The sequence below is a fragment of the Mizuhopecten yessoensis genome, unplaced genomic scaffold (genome assembly GCF_002113885.1).
Source record: "Mizuhopecten yessoensis strain PY_sf001 unplaced genomic scaffold, ASM211388v2 scaffold4631, whole genome shotgun sequence".
Taxonomy (NCBI): Eukaryota; Metazoa; Mollusca; class Bivalvia; order Pectinida; family Pectinidae; genus Mizuhopecten; species Mizuhopecten yessoensis.
This window is the reverse complement of record NW_018405643.1, coordinates 131538-147923: the sequence shown is the minus strand read 5'-3', so window position 1 is coordinate 147923 and position 16386 is coordinate 131538. Positions and strand designations below refer to the sequence as shown.

General features: G+C 35.5%; 1 protein-coding gene across 2 annotated transcripts; it reads left to right on the top strand.

Moving 5' to 3' along the window:
* The first annotated feature begins 6313 nt into the window (after nucleotides 1–6313).
* LOC110449509 (carboxypeptidase N subunit 2-like) lies at nucleotides 6314–14510 on the top strand. 2 transcript variants are annotated; one of them, XM_021496417.1, is made up of 2 exons: nucleotides 6314–6517; nucleotides 12643–14510. In XM_021496417.1, the coding sequence occupies exon 2, from the start codon at nucleotides 12649–12651 to the stop codon at nucleotides 14416–14418; it is 1770 nt and encodes a 589-aa protein (XP_021352092.1). In that variant the 5' UTR covers nucleotides 6314–6517; nucleotides 12643–12648; the 3' UTR covers nucleotides 14419–14510. The 2 variants fall into 2 exon arrangements, with proteins under 2 accessions (XP_021352092.1, XP_021352093.1); XM_021496418.1 differs by lacking the exon at nucleotides 6314–6517 and adding an exon at nucleotides 12026–12244.
* Nucleotides 14511–16386: the final 1876 nt, after the last annotated feature.

Below are 16386 nucleotides of genomic sequence, written 5' to 3'. Positions count from 1 at the left end.
CACTAAGAAGTTAAAAAAAATCCCGTATTTCACTTTTTTTCCTTATATGCATTTAAAAAAAAAATGCGTTAATTACATAAAGTGCTATGATAGATCAAAGATAACAATTAAACATAACACGTGATTTTCGATGATTCTTTTTTATGTTGAAAGCACGCAGAGCAAATTCATACAATCTTCTTCCAAGCGTGTTACATGTATTAAAAAATATTATTTCCACATTTGATCAGTATGCTTCCTGATTTTGTCGTATTATCTCTTGTGTTATTATCACCTTTTGCGGGGTCAAAAATCAAAAGCGCTTTAGTTTCACCTAATAATTAAAACAATACCAATAATAGGAGTGTACATACTGATAGACAGCCAACAATTGGAATCGCGTATTTGGAGCCAAGGTTACTTGGCGCCAATGTTTTTTAATTTGTTAATAATCTTATATTCAATTTCTTTTCTTTGATATTAATAACAATTTGATTTCCATTTTTTTTTATTCCAGAAATTCTGAAACTTGATATGTAAATCTTTTTCGCATGCAAATTGTTTACCGTCCAGCTACACAGCAAAAACATTTCAATTTGAACAACAACAGTTCATTTTTGCCATTTTATCATTTAACACTTTGCGCATGTATAATAATATCAATTAATAAAGTTTAATATAAAATATATAATGTTTATTTTGCGTTGGGCAGCTTCCATGCGGATAAGTCTACCAAGGATTTCAGATTATGAGAAGTAAATTGCATTAATTTTAATCATGTACAAACAAGCACATTTCAGCCTCAATCAAATCATTTATAACAAAAATAGATAATCAACAGAATACGAACATACTTCAGTTATATTTATTATAATCAACAATCATAAGTACGTTTAGCACGATCAACATCAGAAGACGATATATCGACTCGAATGTAAATATAATTGCACGAGAGAAGGCGAAATAAACCAATGTCATTTCAAATACAAAGAAATATGTGCAATTTTCATAAAATGATGCACAAATTCATTGAGAATGATACTGGTTTTCCGATGTAGAAGTTTGCTGGATTTGTTTTCTTAAGTACTTAAAATTCAACAGGACATAGAGCTTACCAAATTGTAATTAAAACCATATTCTTCGAACTCCAAATCGGTAAAACTAGGTCCAAAAAAATGATAACAATAAGAAGAAGATGAAAAGAGAAACAGAAGAACAAAAATATGGATTCTTTTTGAAGATAGGATATAAAAACTGTATGTGTTTTGGAGGGGATAGCGTTTTCTTTTTCATTGGACACATTTGCCATGCAAATCTGCTATACAGTAAAATCTGAGTAACTGTGTCACCTCCTCATAGTAAGAACTGGGGCTGTGGAGACGAACGGCACGGCACAACAAATCTTACACATCAGATACATGTATTATAACTCACAAGGAAAGTCCTCATATCGTTCTCTGCAGCCCTGGAATACATTGCGACCTAATGAAAGGCTCTATAAACGCCCTTAGTAAGCCGTCCCTATTTGTCATGATGTTTGTAAAGATCGAGCTTGTAATCTTATACTTATAGCTTATAATCTTATACTTATAGCTTATAATCTTATACTTATAGCTTATAATCTTATACTTACAGCTTGTCACCCTATACTAACAGCTTGTTATCTTATACTTACAGCTTGCTATCTTTTACGTACAACTTGTTATCTTGTATGTACATCGTGTTATCTTGTACGTACAACTTGTTATCTTGTGCGTACAACTTGTTATCTTGTACGTAACACTTGCTAATTTGTACGTACATCGTGTTATCTTGTATGTACAACTTGTTATCTTGTATGTATAACTTGATATATTGTACGAACAACTTGTTATCTTGTACGTACAGCGTGTTATCTTGTGCGTATCATTTGTTATATTGTACGTACCATTTGTTATCTTGTACGTACATCTTGCTATCTTGTGCGTACAGATTGTTATCTTGTAAGTACAGTTTGCTATGTTGTACGTACCATTTGTTATCGTGTACGTACATCTTGCTATCTTGTGCGTACAACTTGTTATCTTGTAAGTACAGTTTGTTATGTTGTACAATTTGTTATCTTGTACGTAAACTTGTTATCTTGTGTGTACAACTTGTTATCTTGTACGTACATGTACAGTGTGGTTTTTTGTACATACAATTTGTTATCTTGTTGGTACAATGTGTTATCTTGTACGAACGGCTTGATATCTTGTAAGTACGAATTGTTTTCTTGTACGTTTAGCTCGTTATCTTGTACGTACGGCTTGTTATATTATACATTCTTCCCATTCCACTTTAAAGAATGATCTTTCACGGTAATGCCAGTACATGTGTGCCGATCTTTAACATTCAAGATATTCAATAAAAAAATATTGTCAGAAAAATACAATGGCCTTCATGCTATTCCGTATGAAAGACATTGTTGACCGAGTGACAAGAACACGTCATGTCTTTAAAATAAAATACACATATGGACGTTTCACACACTCTGGATACACAATCTTGCTATTGTGGCAGATAGTATTGTAAAGATTTAGAGCAGGACGTCGTTACCTTCCTCCGATATCACCGCAATTAGGTCCCGAGTCTAGAGATATGTGCATTTGCGTATGTATCTACTATTATATGCAACTAGTATGATGCATTAGTTCTGTATAAGACAGTTTGAATATAACTAAGTCCTCTTAACGGTACCTTTTTATATTCTATTTAATTTAGTACGATACACTTCTTGTAAAGTAACTCATTACGGGTATAGGGTTGCATGATTTACACGCATTCCAGGTTAAATATTGTGATTTTTTGCCGGTCGATTACGTACGAGAGCCGATTATTGCCACACGAAATAAAGCTCAAATTAATTCCCATGAAAGCGGAATAGTGGGGTGGGGACATATGTTTGTTAACGAACAGGTTGTTGTTCTTCTCTTTGATTCTGCGTACCTACTTTTAACGACTACTTTAAGTCGTAATAACGAAATAACATAACTCGGAAAAACGAGATCACCTAAGCCGTATTGACGAGATAACGTAAAACGAAATTACGAGATAATAATTTGTGTCGTTAGGTATTAATAGGCTTTCGTAATTATGCAACTTTTCCAAGAAACAATTTGTTCATGTAGCAGCTTTTCCAGGAAGCCAATAAGCTCTTCCAAGTACTATACAATAGCGCCTACACATATGCAAGGTTTGAATTAAAAAAAATGGTCTGTCTACGGAATCTAATTTCCCTTTATCACGTCAATACACACATAGATATATGGCCCTCGTTCTCATTGCGATTCAGTTCAACTCAGTTGATCAATGATAAATAACTGAGTGTCCTATATAATAGATTAAATTATTACTCTTCAGAGCGAAATCGTCTGCTGGAATTACTTGGTAAAGCTATTTTGATATCCATAATTATGTAAAGACTGTAGTACTAGAATGGCACACACAGGGTCAGAGTCGAGCTATAAATAGCCTACTGGAAAATCCACAATTTTAGCTACATACATGTATGGGTTTCAATTTCAATAAATTTTATTGTCAAAGGACAAATGGATTGGGCAGCAGGCATAGCCTATTTAAGTCCTCTCCAAACATAGTAACAAACAGTGGTACAAGCATAGACATAGACATTAGGTGAAGGGGAACCAATTAATGCAACTTTGTATAAATGGGGTGTCTGACCCCCTTTTTGGCAGAGAGGCAGGGCCAAAGATGAAAAATAGTGTTTAAATCCTTTTGCTTCTGTAGGAATGACAGGATTAGTCCATATTTGGTCTTAAGCATCCTTGGGTGAAGGGGACCTACTTTTGTATCAACGATGGATCTGACCCTCCCTGGGGACGGAGGGGCGGGGCCCAATAGGGGAAACATAGCTAATTCTTCGAAATCCTCCTTTTATTTTAGGAATGACAAGATTTTGTCTTGCATATAAATATAACCGCTGACTAACCATATAATACATGTACACTTTCAGTAACAATACGCTATTCTAACTTCAATTTTGCTAACATTTCCAGGTGAGCGATACATGCCCTCTGTGCCTCTTGTTTTTTGTTTTAGCCTAAACATTAACCCTTTCTCAAGGAGGAATGAATGATCCAGAGGTAGCAAAATATTCATAAATTTGAAAAAGTCCCAGGACCTTTCATCTATGAAGAGTATTTGATTTTAGCATCTCTGTGCCCGAATAAGAAGACTGTTGAAAATTTAGTCAATTTGACATATTTTGACCTCAAACCCCTTGCAGATTAGATTCACACGTAATTCATAAATTTGGCTTGCATTTGACCATGAAACTTTCCTTCAAAAATTAACTAAAGTGGTTTAAAGGTTACTATGACGAACAGAGGGTATTCACAAGAGGTCAACACTAAGACTTTGATAACTAAAAAAACAACATTTTATAGCTTAAGTTCACAAATCATAAATGTAATACTCACTGCCTACCGATATATTCGAATGTCCTGTTTTTGTATGAATGCAGTAAAGAACAAATTAACAAGGATACATATATTTATATAAAATGTACCAAGTAATGGGAACTGAGTTGTATATATAACTAGTTGTTTATGTTTATATATGTTTGCATTATTTCCACCCGGATTTGAACCTGGGTCTCCCACCACAGAGTGGCGAGTGTGGTGACCTCTACACTATAGAAATATCTTTAGCACAACTGACCTTTTCTTTCAAGATTTATTTCCATTTTTAAAATGTTTTAACCTTTGCATAATATATGTTTTTTCTTTCACACTGGAAATTAATATACCGGTATTTTGTACCAAGTTTATGCCAGGCTCAGAACTACAATTTGCAATGTGTAAAAAAATATTAGTTTGTTTTATTCCAAGATATTTACTAGTAAAATAAAACGATCCTTAATTTTCCATTAATATCAATTATGATTCTGCAATATAATTGTCAAAAAAAGATTGCATACATATACTGGTACATGCAATTCAAATCAAGTACATAAGGTTATTCATGACAAGTTATCACGGTTCTCCACAGTTGTATCTCTGCATTTACTTGTAGTTGACAGGGGAAACGCCTTAAATTCCCATAATAAGAACCTTCATACAATATATTTCAGTTTTAGATATCTCATATATCAGTATTTAGTTATCAAAATGGTGAAATTATAGCATGTTCTTTAATATTAAATTTCTTGATGTTGAAATATTTCAAAGTTGTAATATATGTATCCTAAATCTCTAAGATAAGATTTCTCAAAAATATTTACAATATAGGAAATTTTCTAACGTGGACGTTAGTGAAGTAATAGCATGGCTAGTAGTCTCGTTCAACAAGACTCTTGCAACAAACTCTAACAATTCATGCTTTAAAAAATGCTATTATAGACCACTACGGAATTCAAAATATATTTCTATAGGCAAAGGAGTAGATACTGCTTTAAAGATGGAAAATTCCTGGAAGTAATGGAATAAATTATTAGAAATCACTCCCAATCCCTAACAAACCCAAAAAAGATAGAATACATGTGTATATTTTACCTCTGTTAGTCAAATTTTGATTAAAGGAGGGAAATGTAACTCCCTGCCACTTTACTGTTGAAATTAAAATTGTTATTATGTTTCAAGTTAAATAAATAGTTGCACTAATAAATGGACACACATGGACTCAACATCTTCGCCACTTTGACCGCTTGTTGTCTTCTCAGCCCCCCTCCCTCAATTTCTATTTCTGTAAAAGCTCATTTGCTCCTTCCCTCCCTCCCTCCCTCCCTCCCTCTCTCTCTCTCTCTCTCTNTCATAACGAGGCTTACCAGGATTCTAATAAATTATTTCATTGGTCAAAGGTAGACACACCTTTTTAAACCTTTGAAGTCAGATTTTGAGTGGGGGAAAATTGCATTGAATATATTAATTTACGAAAAAAATACCTGTGTGTTACTATTATCGAGAAAAATGCAAGAAAATACTTCAAATAGTCTATTTTCATTGGCCAGTTTACCAATAATTCGTGAAGCTAACAAAGCTATTGATACAAGTCAAGCCAGATTACCTGAGTAGGAACCTGTAGTGTTTTGAATGGGGTACAGGTAACATCTCACTTGCTTTGCATGCTTTTTTCCAACCTCAGTCAGTCAGCTTTGTGCTCAGTTATGATTTATTCAGTGGAAATATTTGGCATTATTCTGGAGAATTGACATTCATTTTCTTAATTTTTTCTCGATAATAGTGAATACAGGGATGCTTCTTTTATAACGTCCGAAAACGAAAGTAAAAGCACTGCCCTTTGGTAAACCAGACCCTTGAACTACAAGTGATCAAGCGTCTGGTTGAACGAGACTACCTGGCTAGAAGCTATTACTACAGTTGTACACCATATGACACAGTTGATTTTAGGCTTGCATTGCCATACAATTTGATTTCCTGAGATGATGACCTGAGACTCCCGAGTGTGGGTCCTCCTTAAAAGTGTCTTCAACCGACAACAAGCGTCTTCAAGTGACAACAAGCGTCGCCAGACAAAATCTTTAAAAATACCGAATAAAGTAAGTGACATTAGAAGATATGTTGTTAATATGATTATAATTTCAATTTTATGTTTGAAAAATTGACCGAGTTATGATGAATTGAATTATACGATTGGCGGCGTGGCACGTGTGTTCAGGTACTAACATGTACAATTAGGAAATTATCGCCACACAATATCTTTTAAAATACTTACCTAAGTAAGCGACATAAGAGGACATGTTATTCATAGGACTTTAATTGGTATATATTCCAGCTAGATGTTTGAAAAAAATGACCGAGTTCTGATGAATTGAATTTTTACTATCGTCGGCGTGGCACACATGTGTGAATAGAACTCTAGAGTTCGTGATTCTACAGGGGCTCGGTTTCAGGATACTTTCGGTTAGTAATAAACATATACACACCAGTAAATAACAGGAACACTTTTTATCGAATCCGGTGTTTATACACATTCTAAAACCTTATACAAATTGAGGATATAAAAAAACACCTCGGTACCGGTTTTTTTTTCTACCCTCAATTTTTATAAGGTTTTAGAATGTGTATAAACAGCGAGAAAAAGTGTTGCTGTTATTAACTGGTGTGTATAGGTTTATTACTAACCGATAATATCCCGCAACCCAGCCCCTGTGTGTTATTTATATGACTATGATACACCTACATTATGTATGTACCAAACTTCAGCTAGATATTTGAAAACATTGACCGAGTTATGATTAATTGAATTCTTACGACCAGTGGCGCGGCACACGTGTGTAAAGAAATCTAATGATCGTCAAGCGTCTTCAAACTTTATCTCTAAAATTAACATACTTGGATGCATAAAACCAACACATCAAAAAGTTAAAAGCTTTTAAGGGTGAGTCAGTTACAAAACCTGCCATACTACATTTTACATAATTTTGTAAATTATATCTCGATGCGTAAGGCTATAAATGCAAATAACGTATTAAAGCAGTGCTCGTCCTTGAAGTTGTTTACAAACCAACAACTCAAAAATGTGAACAACTCACAAACGTGATATTTCATTATTATTTTTTTATCTCGTCTTGACTTGACCTCTGAGGAAGTGTTGCTTCAATAGTCTAATGTAATGGTTTATGACCAGACATCTCAATGGTCGATGATAAGTGTTTGTAAACAGGTATATCAGTGGTCTATAGTGAAAGTTTGTAACCAGGTATCTCAGTGGTCTATAGTGAGAGTATGTAACCTGGTATCTCAGTGGTCGATAGTGAGAGTGTGTAACCAGGTATCTCAGTGGTCTATAGTGAGAGTGTGTAACCAGGTATCTCAGTGGTCTATAGTGAGAGTGTGTAACCAGGTATCTCAGTGGTCTATAGTGAGAGTGTGTAACCAGGTATCTCAGTGGTCTATAGTGAGAGTGTGTAACCAGGTATCTCAGTGGTCTATAGTGAGAGTGTGTAACCAGGTATCTCAGTGGTCTATAGTGAGAGTTTGTAACCAGGTATCTCAGTGGTCTATAGTGAGAGTTTGTGACCAGGTATATCAGTGGTCTATAGTAAGTTTTTGTGTCAAGGTATCTCAGTGAACTAACTTTTTTTGTGATCAGGTATCTCAATGGTGGATGATAAGTGTTTGTAAACAGGTATCTCAGTGGTCTATAGTGAGAGTTTGTAATCAGGTATCTCAGTGGTCTATAGTTAGTTTTTGTGTCAAGGTATCTCAGTGAACTATATTATTTTGTGATCAGGTATCTCAATGGTCGATGATAAGTGTTTGTAAACAGGTATCTCAGCGGTCGATAGTGAGAGTTTGTAACCAGGTATCTCAGTGGTCTATAGTAAGTTATTGTGTCAAGGTATCTCGGTGAACTATATTATTTTGTGATCAGGTATCTCAATGGTCGATAATAAGTGTTTGTAAACAGGTATCTCAGTGGGCTATAGTGAGAGTTTATAACCAGGTATCTCAGTGGTCTATAGTAAGTTTTTGTGTCAAGGTATCTCAGTGAACTACATTATTTTGTGATCAGGTATCTCAATGGTCGATGATAAGTGTTTGTAAACAGGTATCTCAGTGGTCTATAGTGAGAGTTTGTAACCAGGTATCTCAGTGGTCTATAGTAAGTTATGGTGTCAAGATATCTCAGTGAACTATATTATTTTGTGATCAGGTATCTCAATGGTCGATGATAAGTGTTTGTAAACAGGTATCTCAGTGGTCTATAGTGAGAGTTTGTAACCAGGTATCTCAGTGGTCTATAGTAAGTTATGGTGTCAAGATATCTCAGTGAACTATATTATTTTGTGATCAGGTATCTCAATGGTCGATGATAAGTGTTTGTAAACAGGTATCTCAGTGGTCTATAGTGAGAGTTTGTAACCAGGTATCTCAGTGGTCTATAGTAAGTTTTTGTGTCAAGGTATCTCAGTGAACAATAATTTTTTTGTGATCAGGTATCTCAGTTATCCATAGGTCGTGCGTCTGTTACTGTTCGTGACTAGGTACATGTAACTCAGTGAATTATAATTAGTGATTGTCAGGGGTTATATTTATATGCTATTGGACAAAATCATTGTCATTCCTAAAACAAAAGGAAGATTTCGAAGAATTCGCTATGTTTCCCCTGTTGGGTTCCACCCCTCTGTCCCCAGGGGTGGGGGGTCAGACCCATCGTTGATACAAAATTGCTTCCGCTTCACCCAAGGATGCTTCATACCAAATTTGGAAAAATCCTATCATTCCTACAGAAGAAGATTGATTCAAAGGCTATTTTTCATCTTTGGCCCTCCCTCTCTGCCAAAACGGGGGTCAGACCCACCGTTTATAAAAAAAAATGGTTCCCCTTCTACCATTTTGTCATTCTTACAGAAGAAAAAGGATTTTGAAGAATTTGCTGTTTCCCTTTATTGGGCCCCGCCCATCAAGCCCCAGGGTGTCCAAACCCACCATTTATACAAAATTGATTTCCCTTCCAAATATGATGCTACTGTTCATCCCCACGGAAGAAGAAGGAAACTAAAGCTATTCCTCTATATCCCTTATTGAACCCCTTCTCTTTAACCCAGGGGGTCAAACACACCGTTTATACAAAAAATGTTTCCACTTCACCCAAGGATGCTTCATACCAAATTTGGAAAAATCCTGTCATTCCTACAGAAAAAGAAGGATTTTGAAGAATTTGCTATGTTTCCCCTATTGGGCCCCGCTTCTCAGTCCCCATGGGGCCACACTCACTGTTTATACAAAATTGAGTTCCTTTTGCCCAAGGATAATCTAGAACAAATTGGGATAAAACCGCTTAATCCCTATGGTAGAAGAAGGATTTTAAAGATTTTACCGCCATTTCCCATATTTGGTTCCGTCCTACTGCCCCAAGGAGGGCCACATCCACCATTTATACAAAACTGAGTTCCCTTTGCCCACGGATGCTCCAGACTATATAACGATAAAATGTATTAATCCCTACGATAGAAAAAGGATTTTAAAGGTTTAACCTCTATTTCCTTTATTGGGCTCCTCTCCTCTGCCCCCAAGGGGGCCACTGTCACCGTTTATAAAAAATTGCGTCCATTAGCCCAAGGATGCTCCAGACTAAATAAGGATAAAATCCTTTAATCCCTACGGTAGACATCCTCGATATCCAGGGGTTAGGCTCTCTACACCCCTGGAATATTGTATAGCAAAATTGAAGGCTCAGTGTGCGCCACCTTGTTGGTGAGACAAGAAGACTAGTTCGATCCTTCGATATACAACTAAAGAATATCGTTGTCACGTAACGGTTAAAATTGACAGGCTTTGAATTCCCGCTGTTCGAAATTGATTTCGCTTTCAAATATGATGCTACTGATCAATTTTGGTCAAAATCCCTTAATCCCAACAGAGAAGAAGAAAATTTAAGCTATTCCTCTATTACCCTTATTTTGCCCCGACTCTCTGCCCCCAGGGGGTCAGACAAACCGTTTATACAAAATTGCTTCCCCTTCACCCAAGGATGCTCCAGACCAAATTTGGTCAAAATATACTTAGTAGTATAGTAGCGATTTAAAGGAAGAGTTGACGGACGGACGACGGACGCTGCGGTATGGCAATAGCTCACCATGGTCCTTCGAACCAGGTGAGCTTAAAATAAGTGCAATTAACGCCTTCATTAAATTTGGATACAATCAAAGGGTAGAACAAATATTAGAAATGATAACGTTAATGGTAAAAGACATTGTGCATGTAAAGGGGACTTAATGGAATGCTTGATGTTTGTCATTTTTTGTAAGTTTCGTTGTTTTTAATTAAATAGAAGAGACAACACTGATGAAATAACTTGTTAAAAGAAACTTTTTTTCAACACGTCTAAATACAATTTGTACATTTAAAAAGCATGGCAATGTATTTTCCTTAACACGTTACAAACTCTCAGCAATTAGCCTGCCGCCTTATCATATATAAATGAATCTCGAATCCCCCTCGACTTCCTGCCTTGAACCACAGGGGATCAATTCGTTACAAATGTCTGAAATAACATGCACAGGCCCAGGTTTCGTTAAGCCGACGGTTTCCTGTTGAAAGGGTGGCACACACCTTTGAGCCAAACATGAAACTTGTCTGTGATGAGGTCAAAACTGGTAAAATTCACTTCAAACTCTTGTTGATCATATCCTCTCGCGTTCGGTATTGCAGGCTTCCCGGTGAAGGTTTCTGTTCCGGTTTTTTTCAATCAATCATAATGTGGCAAATTCTGAAGCCCGAATTGTCAAAACGCAGATATTTTTATTACGAAATCTGATTCGTCAAAAACGTCGATAACTTTAATTTTTAAACCCGTTTTAGGAAAGAAACACTTCAAACCATAACGAGTACGTCTGTAGAGTTCTTTTCCTACGCAGATGTGCATTTCACTTTCGGCAGGACGCACTTTAGAATTGATTCCAATCGACGGTGCAAAAAACGTTTAAGTACATGTTTTGTTTTTAACATTGTACCACGTATGTAGGCCTTGTTCGTAAATACCTATCATATGAGCAAGGTGTTTAACTAGCTTGCCAACGTAAAATGCCCCTGCTTCAATGCTTTTGATTGTGTTATAACCGTTCATAATAATATAACTTGGGGTGTTATAGATCATGTGAATACCTAACATCAATTTTTCTGTTAGATGTATTACATAAATCGTGCCATGTAATATTTGGCAGACATCTTGAAACATCAAAAAAGGGTAACATTACTCCTGTGCTAATGTGGAAATACTACACTGAATTCCTGCTCGGTAGCTTCTAACAAAAGGCATGTCAAAAACGAGACCACATTCCAATGTAATTACGGTACAGACGAGCGGTGAGCGCTCAGTACGGTATGCACATGTATCGATCATCGTTTAGAGGTGTTTTTTTTATTGTACATTTTCATTCAAGCTGACAAGCCTATAATAAAGCGCTTAAATCTAATTTAAATATATCCACAATTATTTAAAAAAGTTGTTCACTCATGTGACTATGTCAATTTTTATATTAAGTATATTATTATTATTATGGGTAATTAAAGTATAATTTAAAAGAGTTTGTATGCAGCGGAAATTAGCTTCCTTCCGCAATTCATCTTAAGCGTGCATATCTCAAGTTAGAGTCACGGGACTATTGCTAACCTGTTTCTCGGAACTAATGTCCTGTCTATCGTAAGTGCGGTTAATATCTTAGTTGTTTTATTCTTGGAATACTGTGGTCTCCTGTAACAGGCACGCTTCTTTCAGCAGAGAATAGTATGATTGTTATAGAGCACTGAATTTAAACGTAAGTACTCCAATCATAAATACATGTAATAGTAAAACAAATTCTTTATCAGGTTAAAAGTAATTATGTAACAGGGTGTTCATGTCTGTCACATTGAATAGCAGACACAATTATCTGGTTTTTGTGTATTTATTTCCGTAGAAACCCTGTAAATTCACACAAATACGCCCGACATTTGGCGCAAAAAAAAAAAAGCCCCAATCTTATGGTTTGTTTATTGGTTTCTATGTTGGTATTATCATTATTATCTATGTATGAGCGAAATACAGATACGTGTTAACCAAATATCTCTCTAGTTGAGAAGCTTGCATATGTCAAAAGATAAAACGTAACTCAGTGTACCTAATTCGTCTGTCTATATTATATCAATTATGATTCAGATTATTTTGTTGTTGCAGATCCAAATGTCCAACGACATGATTCAACGTTTTGGAATGCTATCCCTGTTGTTGGTATTGTACACTAGTTGTGTACATTGTGAAACCTTCAAAAATGCAGACACGTGTCTTCAGAAACTATGCAGATGCTTTCCTTCCTCGAAGTTAGTTAACTGCACTGGACGTGACATGCAGTATATTCCAGTTTTACCAACATACGCAAAAACTGTTTTATTTACAAAGACAAACTTTTCGAATATAACGGGAAAGTTTTTGTCCAATCTTACTTTGATTCCTGTGGAAAGATTACATTTCATAGACACTTTGACCAAACTCATTGACCCGGATTCATTTGTCAATCTTACAAAAATATCTACTTTGGAGATCAGCAGAAATTATGAATTACCGCAAGATCTTATATCTCCCATTCTAGCATACACACTTCAGATACGAACTGTTAAACTGACATCAAATCAATGGACGACCGTTCCGGAAGACATGTTTTCGGGATTACACAATTCTTCAATCAGCGCAATTTCTCTCAATAATAATTGGATCGTGAATATAAGTGGAACACATTTTTCTGGTTTGCGTTTTCTGCAAAATTTGGATTTATCTAACAATTTTCTTTCGCAGATAAATTTTACAGGATTCGAATCTACTTCAATCTCCACAATGAACCTTGCCAACAATCACTTTACTAAAGTACCATCTTTCTGTGGCCCAACTGCACAGTTGACAGGGAAGTACAAAACTCTAAAATTACAGCAAAATTATATTCATGATCTTGACGGGTCTTCTTTTCAATGTTTGCAGTTTTTACATAATCTTTTTCTTGATAAGAACTCTGTAAGCTTCATACGAAGCAACACATTTGCACAATTACCAAAACTGGAAAAACTATCAATGACGTTTATCGGCGATCATTTAGAAACCATTGAGGGGTATGCATTCAACTCTTCAAGTCTTAAATATTTGAACATTGGAAATAATCGATATAAATTTGATAAACGGCCTTGGTTGTATAGGACAGTGTTCGCTTCCCTACCAAACCTCCTGTCGCTTGAGCTTACCGGCAACTTCCTTCCGTCAGAGTCGAAAGCTCTAGGGGAATTGTTTACGAATTTAAATAAATTAGAAAAGCTTATTTTGGAGAATACAGCACTAAAAGGACTCCCACGCAACGTCTTCCAAAATATTCCTAATTTAGAATCTTTGATACTAATTGGGAACTACATAAGCGGCTGGGACGACGACCCGGAAGTGTTTGGCAATGTAACGTCACTGCGAAGCCTGTACCTTGACGGAAATAACATAAAACTTGTGAATAAAACGTCTTTCCCAGAGCATTTCCTAAACTCACTTGACAAATTATGTCTAACTAATAACCCATACACGTGCACGTGTGATCTCAAATGGTTCCTAGACTGGATAAAATCTACCAAGCATACCATCATTGTTAACTACCCTCGGAGATATGCGTGCAGATATCCTCCAGAAATGAATAACGTGTTGTTGAAAAACTACAACCCTACTACGAAAATATGTTCACATATCGATTATCCTTTAATAAGAAACATATGTATCGCCGTTTTTGTACCCTCAATTATTATTCTTATCGTTGTATCGGTGGGATATAAATTTCGGTTCCGGTTGAGTTACTGGCTGCACATACTAGGAATAAAGAGAGTGGGATATAAAAGAATCGAGAGTGATACTGATTATCGTTACGACGCTTTCGTTATCTACTCCATTGTCAACAGGGACTTTGTGTTCAATCACATGATCCCAGAATAAGAAGACAAAGCTGGATGTAGACTATGCATACATGAAAGAGACTTTGAGGTAGGCAGGTTCATTCTGGACAACATCACGAATCATTTTGAACATAGCAAGAACATCATTCTGGTGTTATCAACGGCCATCCTCAACAGTGAATGGTGTACATTTGAGCTTTCATTGACACAGTCCAGAACTGCAATAGAGGGACCGGGGGTGTTGACAGTAATACTACTGGAGGAACTAGATACTGCCATATTACCATCCACCGTACGAGCTATTCTTGACACGGTCACCTACACCGAATGGTCCCAGGAGAAATCAAAACAGAGCAGGATTTGGGCGAAAATAGTAACTGTTTTGAATACGCACAAAGATGGTGTAGACTTGCTTTGATACATAACCTGTGAATGATGTTGATATAGAAAACACCTGCTTCAGTGACTGTTATTTTAAACATAATTATAAACAGGTATAATCATTTCACTTTTATTCAATATGCTATCTAGATCTGATTAATAAAACTGAATGCAATTTAATGTTTAACACTATTCTTATATTCCATGTGCTATTATCATATTATATTAGATAGGTTATCTGTACTTAAAACGCGCTATGCTGTGTATCAATTTAATAACAAAACGTTCCGATATGTTATAATTTCGCATTTAAATCGTAAAGTCATAATACGAATTTATTAATTTTTCGTTATAAAATATCATATGTACGTGTATATAGAGCAATTTAGTCCGTCTACAAATGTACCATCAAATAAACCAATTATATTGGGATGATGTCAAATGTCAGAGCCGACAAAATACTAGTTAGATCATTGATAATATTAAGGAAAAAAAAGTTACCAAACTTGATATACCTGGACGGAATCTTGCAAGGCTCTAAGACTTTATATATAATTTTATGTAATGCTGATGAATAGGTCTTTCCCCTGTATAGTGTTGAACCCTGCATACCCCCATCCCTCAATGTATGATCAGCGATAAAAAAAAACCTATCCTAGTCGAGTGTTCGACATTCGACATGTTTGTGCTTACACATGTACATTCTCTATAAGAAACGGGAAAAGATTAAAAGTATGTTTGTGTACTTTGAATGTTTAACAGATACATCCTAACCCGAAGGGTGATGTTTTTATCGTCTAACCTTAGCCATTTTTCAAGCAGAAGGTTTTCAAATATTCTCTAACGATATAACTTTTCCTATGACTTACGATTATTGTTCAGTTCCATCGCATTATGACGTCAAGTCATTGTTCATTCATTATTTAGAAGTGTTTTTATAATATTATATTCTGAAACTTTACCTCGCATAATATAAAGTATAAATGTGAACATTACAAATGTAAATATTATCTATACATTCATTAATCTAGAAAATTACTTATTAATGTATAAATATATACTAAGGGGCCCCTCTTTCCTGCATATGTACAGTTGCTCTTAGTTGTCACCTTGCTGATTTTGTGTTGTTATACGTGTTTCTGTGTAGAATTCTATATTGAAAGTTTTTATTTTTTTGTAAAATCAGTTACATACCTTTGTTTCGAGTTAAACTTATTCCAGATTATTTCTTAATATGAATATTGAGGATTTCTAGTCATTTTTTTTTTTTTTTTTTTTTTTTTTTTAAATATTCATCGATTTTTCAGAGACTAATAAGGATACGATAGAAATAATTATGTATTATGATAGTCATGATGTCGCCTACCTGGACGAGACTCTCCCACCTTGGCCGTGAATTATAAAGGAATTCAGTCGTATTTGATGTAGACAGAGATGGCATGAAAGGGGAGGGTAAGATTTTTGAGGATTAAACCGATGCTAAACTTCAGCAAATTTCATCCCGAGGGTTGATTCAGTAATACATTATCTTTCATAACATAACATAAACATGCTTGAATTTGTAATGTAGTGAACCAAATTAAATGTACCGCCGGCATCAGCGGCGTTTGAAATGTGTGACACAAGT

Excerpts from the sequence above, each read along its gene's own strand:
- LOC110449509 (XM_021496417.1), top strand. The coding sequence starts at position 12,649 with ATGTCCAACGACATGATTCAACGTTTTGGAATGCTATCCCTGTTGTTG.